At 37.8% G+C, this 20,498-nt stretch overlaps 2 protein-coding genes across 2 annotated transcripts; one reads left to right on the top strand and one right to left on the bottom strand.

Annotated features, from left to right (window-relative positions):
- The first annotated feature begins 242 nt into the window (after positions 1 to 242).
- On the top strand, positions 243 to 2,415 carry LOC113330705. The gene is made up of 2 exons (XM_026577536.1): positions 243 to 960; positions 1,410 to 2,415. The coding sequence occupies exons 1-2, from the start codon at positions 932 to 934 to the stop codon at positions 2,413 to 2,415; spliced, it is 1,035 nt and encodes a 344-aa protein (XP_026433321.1). The 5' UTR covers positions 243 to 931.
- A 5,840-nt stretch (positions 2,416 to 8,255) lies between these two features.
- Positions 8,256 to 11,782, bottom strand: LOC113330706. Its single transcript, XM_026577537.1, has 6 exons — positions 11,656 to 11,782; positions 11,105 to 11,419; positions 10,426 to 10,964; positions 10,033 to 10,314; positions 9,633 to 9,910; positions 8,256 to 9,486 (listed from the first exon to the last, which is right to left on the bottom strand). The coding sequence occupies exons 1-6, from the start codon at positions 11,780 to 11,782 to the stop codon at positions 8,256 to 8,258; spliced, it is 2,772 nt and encodes a 923-aa protein (XP_026433322.1).
- Positions 11,783 to 20,498: the final 8,716 nt, after the last annotated feature.

Genomic DNA, 20,498 nt, shown 5'->3' on the forward strand with positions numbered 1-20,498 from the left:
GGATTTTATCTTATGGTTCTTATATTATGTTACAGTGTTTTGGTTTAGAACCCTAACATCCGGATCAGAGGAGGTTTAGGTCTTCAAAAATTTACCCAAATTTTTTTTCCTCTTCTTTACCATTTTCCTCAATCCACTGTATTTAAAAAAAAAAAGGTTTCGTCTCTTGTCTACTACGGCGACCATATCATACATTAGCATACAACCACGTTTGCTTCTGTTACCTTACCATCATTATCTATTCAACCAGTGTGGCACTCTGAATATCTTTCGCAACACAACAATATATCTTGTAATTTGGCGATGACGCTGAACACACGATTACATGCAATTTTAGAGGCAGTGGTGGAAAATTTAGATGCAGTGGCGGAAAAGTTCCATCAAGATGCAGTTGATATAACACAAGACACCAAAGTCCTAGAAAAAGGACTTAGGGTTTGAGAGAAAAGGAATTGCAAGATGGACGACTTTGAGAGAAAAATGGTGTGCGAAGGATAAAATAACCATGTCTTGCTTGGATGCTCCGTTAGAAGATTGTCTACGTTCAACTAGAGCAATCAAGGATAGATTTGATGCGTTACCAGCTCCAGTGGAAGAAATTACTATCAATAACTTGGTAATTGATTCAATTTATCAGAAGATGAACAAAATATTGCAGAGAAGAATGTGGAAAAAGACGCGGAACAGCTTGATGAGAAGTTGAAATCCGTCAATACATTCACTGATTCACATAGTCCACTACCATCTGACGTACACTTGGTCCAAAATTCTGAGGCATTAACAACTGTTCCAAATCCAAATCGAGCTGTGGTTATTACAGGAAAGATTGAGGAGATAACAAATTTCTGTCGAGAATCTTCCATTCCATCAGAAAAAGCAAAAGATGCTTATTTTTATTTTGGTGGGAAGAACGACGCCATATTGAGTGAGGATGGGTACGAGAAACTCGTGCGCTTGCAGGTATTTTTAATCCCAAGTCACCGAATTAATCAATATTTTTACATCAATCTCAATTTTTCTCGTAGCATATTCGACCGTGGGAAAGAGTTCAAACTTATTATCAGGAATTCTTATTTTGCTATGTGTGATTCTGTGTTGTGGTATGTTGTTTATGAACCTTTGAAATTTTTGGATAATTTATATGAAGAAAACGTTCATAACTTGATTCATAGATATGGGTACTGGTCAGATTCATCCGGTAATTCAATTGCTTGTCTGTTAGCTATGTGTAGTGTTTCTGGTACTGCTTATCAGATGTCTGGTCCAATGCTTCATATGTTTATTCGAAGATGTTATAAACAACTTGCAAATTCGGATGTGTTACTGATCAACAAACTAAGAAGTATGGTAGCTCATTATGCATCAATCTTTGATAAAGTGCAAGCTGAGCTTATTTCTCTTGTTACTAGTCGAGCGAGCGCATACCTATCAACAGTTACCAAACCGGAGGACTATGATGATGTAGAGATGATTCCAACAGAAATTCCGCTTGTCTCTGACGAAGCTAAAAGGAATCTATATGAAATTTTAAATTCAAATTCTTCGGCTAACTCAGGTACTGGCGATGGTCATGCACCCATGGGAGAGTCCAGGCTTTGTAGTTTTGATGTGTTTATGGAAGAAAAGTTGGAGTATAATTTTCGGAATGTTGTTGAACAATCTTTGTGGAATGTGTCAATTTTAGCGCAAGAAAGGCCACCTCAGATTGTTTTGTGGCGAACAAAATTTTATGATATTAAGATTTTGAAAAAGCTGCCTGCATCATACGTTGACTTCGAGAAGCTTAAATTAATTCCAGCATCTTCACTAGAGTGTCCAATTTTACTTCTTAGTGATCTGGATTTGGTTTGGGGTAATGTACCAATAGTTGGTAATTTTAAGAGGTACATATGTGAGAATGTACGGAAATTCACTCCCAGGACTTTGATACAAGCGATACTTGCAGATAGTATATCGAGGAAGAACAGATTTGGTCGTGTGAATATGCAAACTCATATGACTGAAGTTCTGGAGTTCTTACATTTTTCTTTTGGCTACGGTTATATCAACTGTTATCACCACCAAAATGAAGAGTATTGCGAGCTCTTTAAGGTGTTAATCACTACCTATAATAATGTAATTGGTAAGGAAGACTTTACTATTGGCGTTGTGAATCCTCGAATATTATTTGATCGTGGTAGTAAATCTAGAGTTATTAGTAGGTGTTCTTACTATGTTAGAAGTTGTTCTAAATTCTACCTTGGTATAGATGCTTCTTCTAAGATTGTTCTTAATGGGTGTGGATTACATTTGTGGCGTGGTGTCACGCTTGATGGTGCAAATGCACTTACGGATATGGAATGTTTCAGATCAGATGGTCAATTTGTGATAGCACTCATATTGAGTCTTGGTGTAGTTCAATTCCAACAACTCTAGGTAAGCTCCATATAAGAGAACCTGCTGTAGTGGGAGATTCATATGGTCCTCCTAATGTTGGGCTGAATTTTTCAAAATATGATGATCGGTGGGCTCAACAGCAAACGAAAATCATGTCACTGACCACAAGATGCAAGGCTGTATGGTATGAAATGATAGGAAATAGAGATGGCCAAGTCATAATGCTTCATATTTCCACGTAATGTTGCAGCTGCCCAAGTCATAATGCTTCCCGTGTCAAACAAAAATGCCGACACTCAAGCCGTTTGCTTTGCTCCTTATACTGATTGGATTGGGACGTTCACACCATATCCAATATCAAGTCTGTATATCGTTCCAGCATATATTGATAAGCCAATCTGGGCTACGGTATTGAGACCTTTCTGTTTCCGCACCAAAAGTGTTGATCGAAAGAAAGTATGGAATACGTACAAGATGCATAAATCTACAACTGATGAGGTTCATTTTGCACAACTAGATAACAGGGCACTTATCAACTACAGGTTGTCAGATTTTAGTCCGTTTATATATTTCGTAGTGAGTCCGTTTGTGAGAGTGCTACACAAAGAACCTATACCCGAGAGTACCTTCACAGCTTTGTCGGTGAGTAGTATATATAATTACTGGCAAGAGTCCTCAGATCACCACAATTTTGATGATGATGTGGCAAGGGAAATAGTTATTAAATTTAAGTATTCTCTATCTACTTCTGAATGCAAAGTTATTCGAAGAATCTCGACGGAAGACAAGAAATTGGCTGTACTAGCACATAAAAGTCACTTGACGTGCTTACTAGGCTGTGGAAGGATCATTGATAGTACTTGCAATGATACTATCACTCATTCTGGGTTGCTTCCATTTTTACTAAAATACTTGTTGCATCAAATAGCAGTTCCCAAGTTTTCTGCTAGAGCTTTGGGTACCACTGGCAGTTGGTTTCATTATAAAATTCAAATTACAAATTTGTGTATTTCAGAGCATCCACAGTGGGCGAGGAAGACTAAAAATTTGGGTTGATTTTCTAACACAGCGGGACGGAGTAAAGATCAAAACCCAGCCCACGATCAAAACCTAGACCATATTTAGTCGCGACCAAATCCCAAATCCTAATATAGTCGGGCGTAAATTTAAAATCCGTTTGTTGTCAGGCGTAAACTTAAATTGCGTTTGTTAACGGGCGTAAACCAAATTTACGTATGTTGGTGGGGCGGAATTTAAATTTACGTTTGTTGCGGGCGTAACATAAATTTACGCCTGATGAGACGGACAGCAGAATTCCGCACGTTGCCAGGCGGACACCAAAATTCCGCCTCTCTGGGGCGGACACCAAAATTCCGCCCCTCTCAAACGGACTTTTTTTTTACGCCCAGTAACTGTTATCAGAAAAATTATGAAACATGAAATGAAAATTTTCGAACGTTAGAATGATAAATTTTTCGAACGTTGGCGTTGGAGATTGCGTAGCAGATTTTTGACCGTTGGTAAGATATTTATCTTTTACAAACGTTTGAAATTGAATGTTAATAACGGGTTTATTTTATACCTATATATACCAGATGAATTCCTTTAACATTTTCATATCATTCGTTGTATTTGGCAAGAAAAAAATAGTATCAGGAAGAAAAAATAGTTTTCCATATTTCAAATCATTTTGAAAATTTTCATCGAATCGTTTTTAATGGCACCACCACGAATAGCAAGAGGTCCAAATTTTACGACAATCGAAGATGTCACGATGTGTAAAATTCATTTATCAATATCTCAAGATCCCGGTGTTGGAGCCGATCAATCAGAGATTGCGTTGTGGACTCGTATCAAGGATGATATTGAAGCTCATTTACCGGATAAACCAGAGCGGTCTTGGAGTTCCTGGCAAAAACGATTTCAGGGAATAAGTAAAGAAGTTGCGTTGTTTTCGGCAAAACAGGCGGAAGTGGAAGGTGAATATCATACGGGATGGGGTCCGGAAATGACCGTGAGTATTCTCTCTGTTTTGAAACAATTATTTTCTAATATTGAGATGCCCTTGAACCTAATTGTTTTTAAAAACATTAACAGCTCGAAGAAGTAAACAAACGGTTTAAGGAATGCAATCATGGAAGAAAATTTAGGCACGAAGAGTGCTACCCAATTGTCATAGAAAATATAAAATATAATCGTCGATCGACTTTTGTTTTTGATACGACGCACGATTTGGATAGTAGCGTGAATACCGAGGAAGATGGCACTCAAGTCGAGTCCGGTAACGACACAGATAAAGGAGACATAGAGAATACATACCTTCGTCAGATGGGAAAAAAAGCAGCTAAACGACTGAAGAAAACCGGGCGAGAGAAATCCAACCGCCAAGAGGAATTGATGGGAATAATTATTACACAGCAAGAAAATTTCAATTCTCAATACCGGGAACAATCAAGATTCAAGATGGAACAAAAACGGCCGAGTTTGCACAAAAACAAGCTGAGCATGCGGCTAAAATAGCCAAGGAGGCCGCAGACGATGAATTTCGCATCATGATGATGGATCTTTCCAAATTGGATCATGTACAAAAGGAGTACTTCGAACTTCGAAAGGCTTTAATAGTAAGGGACAAAAGGAGCCAATTATAATCGTCAAAACGGGATAGTTCGAACCTTAAGTATTAAGTCTAATAATAAGTGATAATAGTTTTAGTAGTTTATTTACGTTTTAATATGTATTAATTTTGTCATTAGTCGTATTATTATGTAATATTTGGGATTTAATTTTATCTTCATTTAATTTAATCAACTTTAACTTATTTTGTAACATCTTACTTTAATTTACCAAGTGATGGGTATATGAAATAGAGTTAATACATTTCAATAAAATTATTCGTTAAAATAAAATCACATAATTTTTTCATATGGGAAACAACATTTAATTCCAATATTTTGTCCTCGTCTCCAACCTTTTAATTCCCATATTCTGCCCATATATGTTCGATTAAGTCATCGCGCAAGCGAATATGCCTATCTTTGCTGCGCATATGACGTCGGCGTTGCTCAGCTCTAATTTGGGAAAACTCCTCACTGTTGCCTCTTAATATATTAACCGGTGTCGGGTTGCTACGATGATCATAAACATGTGGCCATTCACCGGGTAGACGCTCATCCTCGACTATCATATTATGTAAGATAATACACGTTTTCATGATATAGGCAAGCACATCTGGATTCCACATTCTAGCAGGTTGTTTGATGATTCCAAACTGTTGTTGAAGTACACCAAATCCCCGCTCTATGTCTTTTCTTGCACCCTCTTGCATCGCTGAAAATATCTCTTTTTTCCTACCAAGCGGATGTTTAAACGCCATAATAATAGTAGCAATTTATGGATATATTCCATCACCTAGATAATACGGCATGTCATAAGAATGACCGTTTACCACATAGTTCACCAGTGGTGCTTTTCCCGTGACCAGACTTCGAAAAACATATGAACGGTTCATCACATTAATATTGTTGTTAGAGCCTGGCATACCAAAAAATGCATGCCAAAACCATAGATCATACGACACCACCGCCTCCAACACGATACTTTCGCTCCCTTTATACGCGGTGTAAGCCCCTGATTCGGCAGATGGACATTTATCCCATTTCCAATGCATGCAATCTAGGCTACCTATCATCCCTGGAAATCCTCTATCTTTGTTTTGGTTGAGCAACAACTCAACATCACCAGCCGTAGGTTCACGCAAATATTCTTTCCCATACACATTGACAATCGACTTGCAGAACCTCCGAGTTGCTTCCAACACCGTGGTTTCGCCTATGCGTAAGTACTCGTCTATTGCAGTATGAGCTTAAATATGTAATTGTAATTGAGTTTGATACCCACTACGCGCCTCTTGTTCCCTGTGTGATATCCGGAAAAATCTTCTCACGGACATAGTCAAATTGGTATAGGCTCGAATCATACGGAACTACATAACCATCACCGATACTCAGTCCAGTTAACATGACCTAATCTAATGGCGTGAACCCCATCTCACCAAATGGAAAATGGAACGTGTTGGTTGTATCCCAAAACCTCTCAACAATATAATCAACAACGGCATGTTGGGTAGCGCTACACTCTATGTTCAACAATTTTTCCCACCCCGCTTTTTCAATTAAATATTTAACTCTAGGACAATGTATTGAAATAAATTTATAATAATGAATTACCGATGCCAGACATCCACGATGTTTAAACTTAAATGTTGGTGCGTCTGAAAATGTAATGTCTTCAGTAGCGTGCGGCTTATCATCTTCCACTATAGGAAACCTCCCTAACCCGGGAACATCGACCTCCTCAATTTGACCGGTAGAGATTAAGTTGTAATCAGCTTCGGTAGATTTTTGTCTCTTGTTGGTCTTTTGGCGACCACTAAACCTCGATATAAACTTGTTCATTCTACGCACAAACATGTTAAATACAATTTCATAATTAAAAGACCAATCCACGAACCATAATAGACATAAATTTAACCGAACAAAATTTCAACATCATAAAATTCCATAAACATAAATTTAACCAAAAAAATAATTATCCAATTAACTATATTTATAACTATTTATAATTAACAACAAATTCAATTAAATTACGAAACTAAATTAACAAAAAGATAAATTAAATTAAATCACGTAACTAAATTAACAAAAAATAATTATCCAATTAACTATATTTATAACTATTTATAATTAACAAAAAAATAAATTAAATTACGAAATTAAATTAACAAAAAAATATATTAAATTAAATCACGTAACTAAATTAACAAAAAATAATTATCCAATTATTAATATTTATAACTATTAAATAAAACAAAAAATTAAATTAAATTCCGAAACAGTAACAAAAGTAATAACATTAACATTAACATACTATTGGATTAAGACGTGATTAACCCAATTTTAATAAGATTTGATTAACCCAATATGAATATCCAATTAGTAATAAAGTCTGATTCAATTTTCAACGTAAAAACCCTAAATAAATTCGAACAAAAAATACAATACATGATATTATTATTACACAAATTGAATAAAGAAAGTAGAAAATACATACCTTATAATGGAGTTTTTAGGGTTTTTGTGGAGTTTTTAGGGTTTTTGTGCGGTTGGTAGATGGGAATGGAGAAGAAGAATATGAACTGAAGAGGGGCGGTGAAGAGAAGAAGAATATGAACTGTGGAAGAATATGAACTGAGAAGAAGAAGGCTCGTGTAGAAGAGATGGGTTGTGGTTGGGAAGGAGAGGCGGTATTTGTGGAAGGGGCGGTTGCTTAAGAGTACGCCCGATTTCATCAGACGGACAGGAAGAGTACGCCCTAATGAAAACCTAATGGGCGGAAATTTTGGATACGCCCAACTCAGGCGTAAAAATATTTTATGCATGACAAATTCATCACGCGGACAGCAGATGTCCGTCCGTACAATTCATCACGCGGACACCAGATGTTCGCCCGTCTGATCTCACACGTGCTGTGTGACCGTGTTTAACTCGGGCGGAATTTATTTTTACGTTTCTTCGAGCGGTCATTTGGAATCCGTCTGATCAACGGGCGGAATTTAAGATTCCGCCCCATACGAAACGTAATTTATATTTACGCTCGATAACAGACGTGATTTATATTTACGCCCGTTTGAAACGTAATTTATAATTCCGCGCAGAAATGAAACGTAACTAATACTTCCGCCCGTCTTCATGCGTAAAATTGTTTTACGCGCGACCAAATTTGGTCTTCTCCCCATAACGTCACAGTACAGATTAAACTCATATTTAGTCTTTTTTTTTGGTCTTTGATCTTTGAGTTTAGTCGTACCATTGCAGTCGCTCTCAGGGAGACCATTGCAATTGAACATGGCTGTGACTGTTGAGAATTGTAATTGAGCGTGTATGCTTCTGCACAAAATTGTAAACCAAGCGAATTCCAGGAAAACCCGAAGAATCCAACTTATAATTTATCAGATTGCCATTGACCTTAATGTATTTGGCCCTCGAAAATATGTCCCAAATCTTGTTTGAATCCCAAATGGAAATCCAAAGCTTCATTAGCATAGCCCTATTAACATCATTTAACTTCTTAATGCCAAGACCACCTTCACGCTTTGAGAGACATAGATCATCATATAGAACCGTAAAATATTTACGTTTCTCAGCATCACCGGACCAAAGAAAATTTCTAATGGCCCTTTCAACTTGCTTAATAACCGTGCATGGCCATTTGTAAAAAGCCATAGAATGAATAACATAGCTAGAAATCACCGACTTAATTAACACAATCCTCACCTGAAATGATAAAAGTTTACCTTTCCATCCAGCCAGCTTGTTCATAATCTTCTCAACAACTTGGCGAACATGAATATGCCAAACAATACCAGGATTCAATTGAATACCTAAGTATTTATCCGGAAACATAGCTCTCTCCATACCCAAATAGTTAGATATAGCAATAGCACGAGAAATTCTATCACCTCCAAAATAAAACTTGCTCTTTGCATAGTTTACGCACTGACCAGACGCATGTTCATACAAAACAAGCATATTCTTCAAATTTTGCAAACTATGTTGATTACCTCTGCAGAATATAAGGATATCATCCGCAAAAAGAAAGTGTGTAGGCGCCACACCTTTTTTACTAACCATAACATTCATATTATGATTTGCAAACAACTTGGAAAGATTGCGACTTAAAACATCTTCAATAAGAACAAATATCAAAGGTGAGAGAGGATCACCTTGGCGCAGACCTCTAGTAACACTGAAATAACCTTCATGGCAGCCATTAATCATGACAGAAATCCGAGCTAAACTAAGGATATTAAGAACCCACATGCACCAAGAATCAGAAAATCCATATTGACGAAAAACTTCAGCTATAAAATCCCAACTTACTGTATCAAAAGCTTGAGAAATATCCAGTTTGAGGCCAACATTCCCATGCTTCCTTTCCGTATTGATCTCATTGATCAATTCAGACGCCAAAGATATATTCTCATGTATGTTTATACCCTTCATAAACGCCACTTTCTCTTCAGAGATCAGCTTATTTAGCACAGTACCAAGCCTGGTAACCATAATCTTAGTAATGATCTTGAAAAAAAATTACTCAAGCCAATTGGCCTATAATCTTTAATAGCATCAGATTTGTTATTTTTTGGAATAAGAACAATAAAACTAGAGTTAATTCCATTGGGAATTTTACGCATAGACCAAGAGTTTGCAATGTCATTAAAGAGATCTCTAAAAATAATGTCCCAACACTGTCTATAGAAAGAGCCTGTGAAGCCATCTAGGCAAGGCGCAGAATCAGCTCCCAAGCCAAAAACCGCCACTCTAACTTCCTCCAAATATGGAATAGCACCCATATAAGCACTCTCAGCAACTGAAATGCTCTCATGTTCAATATAAAATAAAACTAGATCAATATGAACGTCACCACCATTGAATTTGGCCTGATAATGGTTAACAATGAAATACTTTATCTCATCCTGCAAAAAAAAGTAGCATCGTTAGAAACCTTAAGCTCTGAGATGGTATTTTGACTTCTCCTCATGCGGATGCTATTATGAAAGAAACGAGTATTTTGGTCACCATCCTCCAACCAAGTTACTCTCGACTTCAACTTAAGCATAATTGCCAACTCCGTTCTCACATCATCAACAACATTTTTGGCATCTGCAACCTTTAGGAATTGAAACTCATCAGCCGGATCATAATCAAGAAGATCATTCTCAGTTTCAAGTTTCAATTCAGCCTGCTTCAAGCGAAATTGCACATCTCCAAAAATAGTTCTATTCCAAATCTTCAACACCTCTTTTAATCTCTTCAGCTTAGAAGTAAAAACAAAAGGGGAAGCACCATTAAGATCCAAATTCCAGTTCTCCTCAACCACCTGCATAAAACCTGGATGGGAAAGCCACATCTTTTGAAATCGAAAAGGAACTCTAGCCGGCCTTGGATTCTCAAAAGCAAACCCAAAAAGGGGGGAATGATCTGAACAAACCCTAGGCAAGGCCTTGCATCTCCAGTTCGCATATTTATAGCACCAATCATCATTAGAAAACGCTCTATCATGTTTAGAGACAATTCTTTGAGCTCCATTTCTACAATTAGACCAAGTATATTTTTTACCAACATCATCAGCCTCAACCAAACCATTGTCAGAAATCCATCTACGAAACTCATTCATATAAACCTCTTTAATCGGCCTTCCACCCTTCTTTTCCTCCAAGCGTAAAACGTAATTAAAATCTCCCAACACCAACCAAGGAATATATATAAAACCTAAACCCAATTGACGCCAAAGTATCTTTCTTGCCACCGGATTATAAGAAGCATGAACAGCCGTAATGAAATCCCCCGCAAAATTCATAGTAATTGCTTGCTTTGAAGTAGATAAAATATCAGGCCTCAACAGAATATTTCTCCATAAAATCCAAATATTACCTTTTTCTCCATCAACCTCATTTGTAATAACATCTTCACAAAAATCAACCAATTTAAGCGACCTAACAAAACGTGCAGTACAGAAAACATGCGGCTCTGCAATACAAATTACGTCAGGTTTGTGAAAGAAAGAAAGCTAATTCAACTTGGCTCTTGCACCATCCTTAGTCAAGCGTTGAGAGTTCCAATAAAAGACACGCATTATTTAACCACGCTCCTTGAAGGGATTGCCGAACCCTTATCATCATCTTTGCGCGTCTGACTTCTACCTCTTCTAACAACTTGGCCATCATCCTCAATCGGCTTGGCACCAGGTTTGATTTTATTTTTTGGCACGGTTTTAACAGCGCCCTTCTTAGCCAAATTATCCAACTTCTTCTTCTCATCTAACTCTCTTTTAAGTTTATCTTCCTCATCTTTAGCGGCACTCCATTCCAATTTTTCATCTTCAGTCTCTACGTTACTAGTACTAGCAAATTGCAAGGAATCTGGCGGCTTTTCCTTAAAAGGCAATGCATCAGCTTCAATGCTTTCTTCTTCATCTTCGCTATCTTCAATACCAGTTTCAAAAATATTTGAAGTCTAAAGAACTTCGTCAGTTCGAACTGGAGAGGATCTTCTAGCCGTTCTAGTTGGAGAACTAAAATCATCATCAATTTTTTCCAAAACAAAATTAGTTTGCAACTCACCTGTTACATTTGTAACTAAGTGTGAATCTGGAACTTGTTGCGTTTGTGAAACATCTTGTTGAGAAACTTCTTTTTGTTGTTTCTCTAATACAAAATACCATCTTCTTCTTGAGCACGCTTCTCTTCCTCTTGCTGCTTCTTTTCCATAAGCAATTTTCTAGTATTTTGCAATTTATCCAACAGAGCATCTTGTTCTCTTTTAGCAAGATCTGCAGCCTTAGCCATGTCATCAGCTATCTTTTTTTGTTCATCATAAACTTTGTAAAGTTCTTCTTCTTACTTTTCAAGGTCCAAAGAGATTGTAGCAGCATCATCAGCAAGTTCATGCAAAGGCATTGAACCAGCTGTTAGATTAGTGCTAGAAGATTCAGCCAAGGAATGCGGTATGTCTGCAATATTTCCATCTCCAGCAATACTCGAAGATAGACTGGGAATCATAGTACCACGCCCAGTATGTCTAACTCCTCCAATACATAACCTATCATCCTTGGGATCCAATGTTTATTCTCTTCCTCCTCCAGTGTTTGCCGGTGGTGGTGGATGATCCTTTGGCTTAAAATATTTTTCCTTCTTCTAATAATCTTTCAGTTCATCCATTTCAGCCTTAAGGGCCACACATTTCAATGAATCCTCCTCAGTATCAAGCAATTTCTCCAAATATTTATACCTAGACGATATGCATTGGGAGAAAGTGTGTCTAACTGATTTACAATGATCACAAAATTCTGGCTTATTCAAAAAATCATAATCAAGACGAAAACCCTCCGGACAATCTTCATCATCAATGACAAGCTCAGGCAAAGGTTTTGAAAAATCTATATCCACAAGTATCGCAGCAAAATAACCATATTCTACTCTTAGGGTTCTCGGATCAACAGCTACAGGCTTGCCAAGGTCACGAGCTATTCGAAATAAGATTTCCTCCTCCCAATATTCAAAGTGAAGATATGGAAAACGCACCCAAACTGTTTCCCTTGAGTTTTTTTCCGATTCAGGGTTAAACATAGGTTTCCATGGCAACATCCTTAATTGTTGTTCCTTAACTTTCTACGGATCTTCATAGCTAAATCTTTTACGATCAACTTCATTGTTAATCTTAATGACAAAATAACCTTTCACCCATGGAATAAACTGGACTTGGCCTGTTAGTTTCCATTGATCGCATAAAATACGCTTAACATCTTCAAACTTAGCACCTAGGGTTTTAAAATCAAAACGACCCACAGTACTGAATTTCCATATGTCTTTGGATCGTCGAATGACATCTTTAGGAATTGTGATCACAATCTCCCCTGTAGAGGCACGAACCGGAGGATGTGACAAAGAGTCTGCATCAATATTGGACATAACAAGTGATTTCTTAACTATATTTGCATACGAACTATTCTCATCTTTGGAATTGTCCGCACCATGATTAGGGTTACCTTTTTTTGGAACATAAGTTAATCTTGGCCTTGAACGTGATCGATTCCTATTTTGAACACGATCATGGCGTTGCTGATTTGGATGATTGCCCAGATCAGGCGGAACTGATTGATTCAGCGCCATTGATTGATGCCAAATTTTAGCACAAAGAACGCAAAGAAAAAAGAGGAGAGAAAAAACCGTAGCTAGTCCGACCAAATATTTAAAAGTAACCAACTACAAGCTTCAGCTTCAGTGTAGTGCTGTGAGTTATGAAGAACTTGTAAGTATGAAGAAGTTGTGCACTGTTGACAACAAAATAATCCGTGATCTCGACTGATCTCAAAGGATATTTGATCGCGGTAAGTCATGGAAGCCACCTTGGTACTCACTGGATTGCAAGTTTTCATGCTGGAATTTGATATCTTCACACAAGATAAGCTTACCAAGATTATGGAAGCCGCCTTGGTTATTCGTTGCAGAGCGTGATAATTGGTCAAGCTTGTGGAAACTATTTTGGTTAGCAGCTACGAAGTCTGATTACATTCCCATGATGAATTATAATAATCAACTTGAGGACAAGTTGAATTTCAAGGGGCTGGGAATGTCAGGATGACGATTCTATTTTTTGGCTAGATATATTTTAATTTAGTCTTATGATCCAACTTGAGGACAAGTTGTGTCTCAAGGGATACGGGATGTTGTGACACCAACACCAATTAGGAGAGTTTAGTTATTTGGGGAATTATCATACGTTTCCTTATTTAGTATTTGCTTAGTGTTCAAGTTATGTTCACTATATATTCATAGTTTGTTCTAGGGTTTAAGGCATTCAATCAATACAAAACTCAATTACATTATTGTTTACACAACAGAGGTGGATAATCCCCATAAAAAAAGGATTTTATCTTAGGGTTCTTATATTATATTACAGTGTTTTGGTTTAGAACCCTAACACAAACCTTCATCAACTCACAGAAACCCTAACTCCACTTCTCCCTGATTCGTCTCAAAACCCAAGCAATATTAAATATTCTTATTCTTAATCCCATCGACAACACCTCCTTCACAATCAGAATAAATTCATCAATCAAAGTCTCTCTAAAGTCTCAATTTCATCACTTGAACTCTCACAGAGGAAGAATAAAGAAGAAAAGAAGAAGGGGGAAGAAAACGAAGAAAGAGAAAGAAGAAGAAAGAATGGCTTTCTCAACGCATGGATTTGAGATAAGACCAAAGAGATAAGATAAACCCCACACTCATATGGATAAGGGAATCCCAAGTCGGCTAAGCTGCAAAAAGACTATTTTGCCCTTCTCACAATTTCGATGATATCTTATTCGTCTGATACTCGATTGATACGTTCGAGTAGTACATTTTGCGTAACTTTTCGAGATCTATCCAGCGGTACAAATCTCGTATCTAGATCGTTGTTAGATTAATCTATTCATCAAGGAGTTTATTAAGATACAAGTTAACCCCTTCAAATTCCACCACCGCTCTCCCCACAAAGATATAGTAATTAAGCAGAAGTTCGTTTAACAACTCCCCCCACCCCCTCCCGTTTGATGTCATTACCAAGAGAACAACATGAGCTACATTACTTTTACGAGAAAATAAGGGTTTCTTTGGAAGGGAGTGCCGTTATCAGTAATGATGTGCTTAGGCACGCCAAAACGACAAATGATGTATTCTTTAATAAATGCTGCAATTGTCGCTCCAGTAGTCCCTCGCAGAGGAATGGCTTCAACCCATTTAGTAAAGTACTCCGTTGTGGTTATGATATACTCATGCTGTTTTGATTATGGCGGGTTAATCTTCCCAATGATGTCAAGTCCCCAGCTGTGAAATGGCCACGGACTACTCACCGAGCGCAGGGGAGTAGAAGGTGCATGGATGAGGCTTCCGTGAATTTGGCACTCGTGACACCTTTGAACAAACGCTGCTACATCATCTTCCATAGTATGCCAGTAATATTTCTCGTGTATCTGTAGGAATAGTTTCTTCTTCCTTTGTGCAGATGGGGCAAAAAGAGTTGGGTTTTAAGGAATTGAGGAGACGACCGTGCGGAGGAAACTCCTTGAACCGAGCGAACTGTCTAACCTCACACAGATGCACTGCAGAAAAAGAGTTCTTTGAATTCTAGAGATCAATCTGTAGGACTCCGGCCTAAACTAAGACAATGGTCGTTCCAGAGTCAATTCGGTCACAAGAGAACATGGGTCGATCTGCATGAAGGAAGTTGAGAAATGTGTGAGATCAATAGTGATCGAAATTGTAGGTGTGTTGTGTATTCTGCGTGAAGAAATAAGATAAGTTCTGATTGATTGAATTTCCTCTGTTGAGAGTAATTGTTCAGACGCTGAGTTTTTATTCTCTTGTTGTCTGTTCGACAAAAGATTGTCCTATTTTTCAATCATGATTCAGAGACTTATTTATATTGCTATAATTGTAAACTCCTTGATCCCATTAAGTGTGACAGTTGCTGGAGTCAAAGAGTGGGGAAGTGGAAATCGTGTTAAAACCAGTTGCTCATCGTGCGGAGACTTGGTTGATTTTCCATCCACTACTTTGCGAACTACTCCAACTGATTGCACGACTTGCTCACATTCTCATCGTGTGTATGAACACACGTGTCGTAGACCGCCAGACCAAAATCCTAGTTAATATCCCCCCATGTAACACGATTGATGTCTCGTGATTGTGAGTCTGCAAGGAAGACGTGTATTTAGTTAGTCAGTTGATGACTTCATAGGACGATGATTCCTTGTTTTGCTGAGTCGAACGTGATTTGAAAATGTTCTAAGACTCATGAATCGAACGTGTCTGTTGAGACAAAGGTATAATTCTCGAGTAAATGTTGATAGTTAAGGTGAGAAAATATTGCTCATTCGATGGATTGTTGAATATTGATAGTCGAACCAATATTCCTTAGTCTGAGCAAATATTGCTCGTTTGATGAATTATTGGTAACATGACCAGATAAAATATTAATTTAAAATACTGGAAAGTGAACCGAGTATAATTAATTAAAATGTTGATCACGGGATCAACGTAAAATGATTAGTGTTTGAATCTGCTTAGAATTATGTTTTGCAGAGCTTTGGATTCGAAACCCTAATTTTGATCAATTGCTGATCAATTGATGATTTATTGAAAATCAACGACAGAGTGAAGGAGGGACCGGCTACATGGATGATGAGTCGACCATGTAACTCCCAGATGCTTTAGTGAGCAAAATACCAAAGTCTCTTGAAGACCAGTTGGTGAAAAGATGATCAAATGCCGGTTTAATCATTTATTAAAAAATAATGCTCGTCTGAATCTTAGGTGATAAAACCTAATTAATTATGAAGAGATGAAGGACCGACCAGGGGGTGAAACCGGCCCTAGTTGGTCATGGGACCTACTGAAGATCGTTTTATGAAATTCCAAATTGTTTGGAAGAGTTTGAACCTAATGTGAACAAATTAGGTCAAATGATGAAAAGTGTGGGACTGGCCTCTTGCAAGCCAAAGAGCCAACCTTGGTCAGTCAAGGTAATATGCTCATGTCACCAAAGTGTTCATGTCTCAATCCTGAGAATTTTGATATTTTTTGATGCGTGTTTGAGCAACATTTTGAGAAAATCTGAAGAAATCAAGATTTTTGTTCAAACTGAGGAAACTTCATAAGATGGAGGAAATAATAATAATAATAAAATAATAAATCATGAAGTGTGGGACCGTCTATGGCCAAGGAATGGTTGGCCAGCCAATAAGCCAGGTCCCATGGCACTTTTCCTAATTTTATATTATTTTCATGATTTTAGGGAAATACCATGAAATCAAGGAGTTTGTTGAAATAAAGGAGTTTTCCTCAAAGTGAAGGAGTTTCCATGAGATGAAGCAAACAATGATAATTAATAATAATAAAGTAAGGGGCGTGTGGGACCGGCCACGACTAGGGCATGGTCGGCCGGCTAGGGCACGGTCCCGCGAGTCTTCCCTAATTTTATATATTTTCCTTGATGTGAAGGAAATATCATGAAACCAAGGAATTTCATGGGATGAAGGAAATAATAATAATAAAATAATAAGGAATGCAAGGTGTAGGACCGGCCACAACTGGGGCATGACCGGCCGGACAGTGTTCCCGGTCCCGCGACACCTTTCCTAATTTTTATTATTTCCTTGATACGGAGGAAACACCATGAAACTGAGGAGTTTCCTTGAAATGAAGGATATTTGTTCAAATGAAGGAATTTTCATGAGATGAAGGAAAAATAATAAAATATGATAAAATAAGGAATTAGGCGTGGGACTAGCCATGGCATGACTGGCTGTCCGGTGGGCCCAGTCCCCTAGCGCCTTAGCTTAATATTTTATTATTATTATTTTTCTTCCTATTTTCATAGGTTCATCGTTCCTTCGTATTTTTGAATGATCGTTCGTGCATTCAGGTGCTCGTTGATCGGTTGTCAACCGTCAAAAATAATTTCACTTTCTTACTTAACTACAATAAAGATAGTATGTGGTAGGAAAGAGTTCGTATCCACAGAGAGATTTTTGTTGTCATAAAATTTTAGTTTCTTAAGTAACCAAGGGGGGATTTTTGTTGTTTTATCAAAGCAAATAAAATAATTGAAAACAATAAAGATAATTTGAATAATCAATAAGGAGAAGATATTGGTCATGGAATAGTATCATTCACAAACATGTATTTCATCAATGACTAGAATTGATATTTTAATCTCTCATCTATTAAAATCCCTAGGATACCTTGATCGCAAGAATATCCCGCTAATTCCCTAATTTCATCACAACCACATTAAAAGATGCATATGTGAATTCTTCCTATAAAGTAACCCAAGGTGTAAAAGCACAATTAAGTTTAACTCCCTAAAAGCTTTAAGATTTATGGAATAAGACTAATCAAAGCAATCAAACGTGTAAAAGCACTAATTCAATTTAACCAAGGTTATGATTCATATGTGACTAGTAGGATATATCGCTACAAGCACTACCAAAATCATGCTACTTAAAATCAGGGACAAACAACTTTTTCGTATTGAAAACCCTAATATAGCTTTAGATATGAATGCAAATCGGATTGATTCCTGACTCAACCAATCAAACAATCAAATCCTATAACAATATAGACCATGAATCAAAAATAATAAAATATTGAGACAAAACTGATCCATAGATTCAAATAACATATTTGAGAAATCAACTTTTATCCCATAACCAATAGTAGATTTAGTTACTCATAATAATGGAGTTCATCATAATCATAATCGATAAAATAAAGAAGATGAAAACAAAAGAAAGCAAACCCTAGAAGAAGTTCTCTCCAAAGCTCCAAGTATAAAATAATACGTCGTATCCAAAGTTGTAGAAAACTTTTTCTTTTTGTAGCTTTTCTCCCTTCCAAAACTAGGTCAAAACTTCAAAGCCCATTAGATGAAAATCCACGTGGCCCAAAAGCGAGATGAACCCATGTAGAAACTCTGCCAAATCGTCGCCGAAAAGTGCCGGAAAGTCGCCGGAAATTAGGGCCCAGGTGACCGGCAAAGTCAAACCGATCACCGGTCAAACGGGTCAACTCGGTCAAGGTCAGACCGAGTCAAACGCTGAGTGAGCTGAGTCAAAGTCTAACTCAGTAGCTGACTGGTCATGGCCAAAGTTGTTGCTTTCACAGGCTTAACCTTGCTGTTGAACAATCATTGTGTATCACCAATCAAGATGGCTGTCCTTCTCTTGCAGCTATCGTCGAGCCATGAAAGGGCCCAACACTAGACTGCACAATCTTCATTACATCTCAACTGCTTCTCCTTTTAACAAAACCAGCTCCTTCCTTTCATCACTCCATTCTCTACAACTCCATTACTATTTGATAATGATGCACACTGCAATCACAGTCAGCTCACCATTAACCCCAGCTGCACCTGCAATTCTGTATTATGCAACTCAGTCATATCTGCAACATCACCACCAACTGATTCCAGTTCATCTTCTCTCAATTTGACAGCAGCAACACAAGATCAACTGCAGTTTCTCATTGACTCAACCCTGGCAGCACACAATCTCATTTTCAACAACAGATTCCGGCAACAGCAAGTTCATCTCATCTACATTACCAGCCTCAGCTGCTTCTCTTAGCAGCACAACACACCACATCTGCAGATTCAATCACTCAGTTCAACTAAGCTGCTCACTTCAGTGCAATTCATGCCTGCACTTCCATAGAACTCTCAACAACATTTTAGCTTAACCTGCGACAGCTTCTATCTCAGGCCAAAACCAATTCCACCACTGCATTGCCATCAGCATCACAACCTGCACCATTGCATCACCTATTCCACCTGCTTCATGGCATCCCAGTGATCAACACCAGCTACCACCTCAAATATTCATTATCAACATCATTGTAACAAGCCTGCAACTCAGACTTGAGTCACACAAGGACTGAACCTGTACAACATCACCACACTGCACAGCTGCAATTTCAGTTTCATACCCTCAGATCAAGCCTCAATTATCATCTCCAGTTCATTCCCTGCCTTTACCACCAGCACTGTGAAATATCTCCTCAAACTTGAGCAACTCAGCCCCATTTCCTGCATACCACCATTCAGTTGCAACACCACTAACATCAGCCATCATACCCTGTAAACCTAACATACATCTACAAAGAACAACCACCATCTTCTTCCATCTGCCATTGCAGCATCGTCTCTATTTCCATTGGCAGCAACAATTTCAATTCCATATCTATCAATTCCAGTAAATGCTTCTTCTGAACTCAATTTCCATAGCAACAACATCATCATATGCAACAATCATTTCTCTTGCCTGAACCAATTTCTCCATCTACAGCTTCTCTCTGACTTGCTCATTCACTTGCAATCATAGCTGCACCTTTCTCTGTATGCATCTACTTAGCTCCAGCTGCAACAATTCATCACAAGCCATAGTAACTGCACCTGCAATTATTCAGCATATCAATCCCTGTTTCAGCTGACCTGATATCATATCAAACTAAACATACATCTAGATTCCTTCTTGATCCAACACACAGCAGTAACATCTCCACTAGCTCAACATCAGCACAGTACTAACAAGTCCACCTGCACTGCAATTCCATTTAAGATCCACCCATTTTATCTCCTTTGGCCATCATCTAACCACTTCAACAGCCTCAAATCAACACTCTCAGCAGCAACTCACATCAATTTTTTTTTTTGTAGCTTCTTGACTGAAGCCACCATTAATTCTTCCTCGCCATGAATCAGCAGCAAACACCCATGGATACTCTTTGAATCTTCTCCATTCATCGTCTTCAATTTCAAACATCACATAAACCCTAATTTCTGTTTCTTCTCAATCAACAACACCAGCAGCTAATTCAACCTCGACCCAAGCTTAACCACCTCTCAAATCGATCATTATGATAAGAAGCTTCTTCATTCACTCATCTTCATATCCATTTCATTTCAGATTCACACCAAAACCCTAACTGAATCTCTAACGTTTCCAGAAGCTTTATGAATCGA

Source organism: Papaver somniferum, unplaced genomic scaffold, assembly GCF_003573695.1.
Source record: "Papaver somniferum cultivar HN1 unplaced genomic scaffold, ASM357369v1 unplaced-scaffold_118, whole genome shotgun sequence".
NCBI lineage: Eukaryota > Viridiplantae > Streptophyta > Magnoliopsida > Ranunculales > Papaveraceae > Papaver > Papaver somniferum.